The sequence below is a fragment of the Prorops nasuta genome, unplaced genomic scaffold (assembly GCF_024137725.1).
Source record: "Prorops nasuta isolate Cenicafe-Biocafe unplaced genomic scaffold, Cenicafe_Pnas_1.2 PNAS00015, whole genome shotgun sequence".
NCBI classification, from domain to species: domain Eukaryota; kingdom Metazoa; phylum Arthropoda; class Insecta; order Hymenoptera; family Bethylidae; genus Prorops; species Prorops nasuta.
The window spans coordinates 3,224,533-3,229,610 of NW_027116812.1; the positions used below are offsets into that span (position 1 = coordinate 3,224,533).

A 5,078-nucleotide genomic window follows, 5' to 3' on the forward strand; every position below is an offset into this window, starting at 1 on the left:
AAGTACATTCAGCTGGATAGTGCAACTGATGGGGAGATAAAGCAGGATAGGGTGGAGGGGGTATGTGGCAAAGGGTGAGCTGTATTTAATTAATGTACCAAAGCAAACGGAATACACAGGTTTGGCACCTCCGCTGCAGTTTACATGTGTACACGTCTGGTCTAGCTAGCCGCAAAATTCGCGTGCGCGTCAGCACCCCTTTTAGGAAAGCTACAGGCCACAATTTCCGTTAATGCTTTGACGGACTTGCTGCTCTTCTGCTCCCAGATGGAACCTTCCCGCTCCTTTACGTCGCATCCTTTTACATTTTTCAATGCTTCGAAAGGACCTTGGATTGTAGATTGGGGGAATAATGACTCGTTCCCAATTCTTCTTTTATAATCGAATATTAATGTTTATTCTCAATTACAATGTTGTCGCACTTACAAATGTGAATGTTGCGTTTCAATTAAATATTCGTAATCTTGGTTACAATTAATGGCGCAATAACGTTTAACTAATAATAATACGTATCGCTTAGGCGAATGCTGTTTCAGTACGCATTGGCAATCGCTGATTTGTTATATACGTTCGCGTAGACTTAACTATCAAGTCAGAAGTGAAGTCGCCGCCCAAACTCCTCGCTTATATAGCGGTGCGGTGTCAACCGACGAAAACTTCGCGGAAGCGCTCGGCGCTATTTTTCTATGGAAGTAATACGTCGGAGATCGGTTCGTTTGATTCTTGTTTCTAGCATCTTCTAGAATGTTTATTACCAACTACCAAACATGCTCCCCCCGTTGAACAACATGTTCAACAACGCTTCATACATGCGTTAATAGTATTTCATGAGGGTTTACAATTTTATAATGTTTCGGTGGGTAATGGACATAATAGTTTGGTTGTCCTTTTGATCTTTCCGGCGTTGGTCTTGATGGTGGCAGCTCTTGCTATGCCGTCCTCTCCCAGATGTAGTTCTTCGATACGTCCGAGATTCCAGTTGAAACATGGTACGTGTTTCTCCTTTATTAAGACCACCATGCCCACCTTCAAAACTGGGCCGTCTTTGAACCATTTTTGTCGCTCTTGCAATGAATTTAAGTATTCCAGGTTCCAGGTCTTCCAAAAATCTTGACGCATCTTCGATAGGTGTTGCCAAACTGCGAGACGATTTTCATTAACTGAAGAGAAGTCTGATTCAGGTAATGTAGTAAAGGTTCTCCCAATAAGATAGTGTGCAGGTGTCAGCGCAATTATGTCATTAGGGTCGGACGACAGTGAGGTCATAGGTCGAGAATTAAGGACTGCCTCAATTTCGTTCACGAAAGTATTGAACTGTTCCAAAGTGAACACGGTATTGCCAACAACGCGTTTAAAGTGATGTTTAAACATTTTGACAGAAGCCTCCCACAATCCGCCGAAATGCGGCGACAAAGGGGGAATAAAATGCCACTGTATTCTACGCTCGCTCGCGAATTCGGTCACTTTCTTTTTATGTGCGGACGAATTGAGTAGAATGTATAATTCTTTCAGTTTATTATTCGCACCGACGAAATTAGTTCCATTGTCCGAATGTATGTGTCTAGGTAAGCCTCTTCGAGCAACAAACCGTCTTAAGGCTGCTAAAAATCCGTCAGAAGACAAGTCAGTAACTGCTTCTAAATGTATAGCCTTCATTGTCATGCAGACGAATACGCATACATAAGTTTTTACCTGGGTTTTATTACGATACTTCCTTTCTTTTGTGTAAAAAGGTCCGCAAAAATCCACACCCGTTGATTCAAAAGGTAACGCCGTTCGCACACGACTAGAGGGCAAATTGCCCATTTTGTAATGTGTAGTATCAGGTCGGAACCTAATGCATCGTACACATTTGTTTATGACCTTCCGGACTCGATTTCTACCGTCCAGTATCCAGAAATTTTGTCTTATCAAGGATAACGTAGTTAGTACCCCTGTGTGAAAGTTTTTTTCGTGCGTTTCGCGTATTATCGCATCAGTTAACGGGTGCGATCCAGGTAAAAGAATCGGATGTTTCTGAGCGAAGGTTAGCGTTGACTTATGTAATCGACCCCCCACGCGGATTATGTTGTGTTCATCTAGAAACGGACTAAGTCTCGCGAATTTTCCCATTAAATTCCTATCCCTAGTTTTTAATTGCTGTAATTCGGTGTTAAATACACAAGATTGCAGCTCCTTTATGACCCATCGTTCCGCTCGATCAATTTCATCCGGTTGCAACGTCCCTTTAATTTTTGTCTTACGACTTAAAAACCGATAGCAATATGCGATGATTCGTAGTAGCTTTTTGTATGACGAATATTTTTTTAGGAAATCCATACGTTCAGGCACGATTATCAAGCATACGTTTTTGCGTAATTCAGGAACTTCGCTTATTATTACCGTCTCTTCTGGCCATTCGGTTTTGGCCTGATTTAACCATGCTGGACCATAAAACCATGCATGATTGTTTGTCAATGCACCTGGTAATTGACCTCGCGAAATTATGTCCGCTGGATTATTTTCAGATCGCACGTGGCGCCATTGCAATTCCTTGGTCATCTCTTGAATTTCCTTCACCCGATTTGCAACATATGGTTTCAGGATATTCGGAGATTTTTGTATCCACTGTAGAACGATTGTAGAATCACTCCACAAGGTAATATTATCAATCCTACATTGTAAAGCATCTGTTGCTTCGAGACACAGTTTTGATAAAAGTAATGCTCCACTTAATTCTAGACGGGGAATTGTGGTCGGCTTTAATGGCGCCACGCGAGATTTTGCACAAAGTAATTTTACTGATACGTCACCATTATCATTTATGCATCTTACGTATATACACGCTCCAAAGGCAGAACCGCTGGCGTCACAGAATCCATGTAATTGTATTTCGCGTGAATTGTCGCTGATCACCTTTCTCTCGAAAACCGTTTCATTAATGGCATTTAATTGTTTTTCGAATACTAGCCAGTCAGAGTATATCTTCTGCGGAACTGATTCATCCCAATTTAATTTGTGACGCCATACGTCCTGCATTATTTTTTTTGCGTATAATGTTACGGGTCCAATCAATCCTAAGGGATCAAAAATGCTTGCAATTTTTGATAATATGTTTCTTTTCGTAGGTAATTTCTGATCTTGACCTTGAGCTATCGAGTACGAAAAACTGTCTGTTCGTGTATCCCAATTTAAACCTAATGTTTTCAAAGTATCGTTTAACTTAATCGTAAAGTTTGCATGAATGTCGGTCTTCGTGATGCCCAATAATATGTCCGGACTATTCGCGGCCCATTGACGTATCTTGAATCCTCCTTTAGATAATAAGTCAATAATGTCATCTCGAATGGCCCGTAATTCATCGATAGATCCCGCGCCCGTTAATAAGTCGTCTACGTACAAGTGTTCTTTAACGATTTTTGCGGCACGCGGATGTGTTTCTATTTCGTCATCGGCCAATTGATGCAAAACTCTAATTGCTAGATACGGAGATGATGAAATTCCGAATGTTAATGTCTTTAATTGGTATGTTTCTATTTGTTCGTGTTGCCGCCATAGGAATCTTTGAAACTGTTGATCACTATTGTGTACCAATACCTGACGGTACATTTTCTCAATGTCCGCGGTTGCGACGTACTTGTATGTACGAAATCTAATCAGGTGATCATATAATTTTTTCTGAATGGTGGGCCCTGTCATAAGCACTTCGTTTAGCGATAAACCGTTACTTGACTTGGCTGACGCGTCAAAGACTACGCGGACTTTGGTCGTGTCGCTACTTTCTTTGATTACTGCGTGATGCGGCATGTAGTATCCACCGTTGGATTTTGGGCGGCAGATTTGAGCGTGTTCTAAATGTAGATATTCGTTTAAAACTTGATCGTATTTCACTTTGAACTCAACGTTTTTATTTAATTTTCGTTCTAAAGACGATAAACGTCTCATAGCCATTAACTTAGAATCTCCTAAACGAAAATTCGTATCGCGAAACGGCAGCCGTACCACGTATCGTCCGTCAGAATTACGCCTCGTTGTATCTTTGAAATGTTTTTCGCAACGTTCCAAATCTTTTGCCGTGCCATTTCGACTATTGGATTCTTCCGTTATCCAACCTATGTTTGTAGGTCTTCTTATGTTTGCCGCGTGGCATAATGGCGTTAATGGCTTTGTAGACGAGATTCCGCCGACAATCACCCAACCTAATTGAGTTTTTTGCGCGTACGCATCTTCATTGTGATCGGATAAACGAATCTGTCCTACGCAAAACAATGAAGTAGTGACTCCTGATCCTAATAACAGATCTACTGGTCTTGGTATATGAAATTCCGGATCCGCTAGCTTTATATTTCTCGGTATTTTTAATCTATGTCTCGGAAATCTCTCTGTCGGGACTAAATCTGAGATGGTGGGTATGACCAAACACGTTAATTCTCTTTCGTATTGATTAACGATCGATTTTATGCGAATGTTAATTATGCCCTGTGAAATTGTAGTTACGTTGTTCAACGCACTGATGGGTAACGACAATTTCGTGGCGCGCGATTTAATACGTTCGATCAATGAGTCAGTAATAAAATTAGCCGTAGATCCCGTATCTAATATGGCTCTAGCTTCTATATATTGACTATTATCCCCTTCAATTTTTACTACTGCACTCATAATTAGCTGAGGTGTTAGTTGTGGTGTTACCATTGATAAACTAACATTAGAGCCCTTTACTGTGGCCTTTGGTCAATCTGATTTCTCGTTCGCGACGTCTGATTTTGTTGGTATTTGTGTCGTAATTTGTGTGTTTGAGCGCGAATCGAAATGCAATAAGCTATTATGTCGTTTCCCGCAAATCTTACATGCTGAAAACTTACATTCTTTACCCAAGTGTGAACGCATGCAATTATAGCATAATTTAGCTATTTTAACTAATTCGATTCGTTTATCGACCGGCAATTGCTTAAATTTTTTACACATAAACAAAGGATGTGTCTCTTCCTTGCATGCTACGCATTTCTTGTCTACGTTTGCAAGAAATGTTTGGTTATTAGATGATGTGACTTTACGTTTCTTGGTTTGAAACTCGTGTTTGTCTCGATGTGTATCGGATT

At 40.7% G+C, this 5,078-nt stretch overlaps 1 protein-coding gene across 1 annotated transcript; it reads right to left on the minus strand.

The window, feature by feature from the left end:
• Nucleotides 1-843: 843 nt before the first annotated feature.
• LOC136778829 (uncharacterized) lies at nt 844-4,671 on the minus strand. The gene has a single exon (XM_066735957.1). The coding sequence runs from the start codon at nt 4,669-4,671 to the stop codon at nt 844-846; it is 3,828 nt and encodes a 1,275-aa protein (XP_066592054.1).
• Nucleotides 4,672-5,078: the final 407 nt, after the last annotated feature.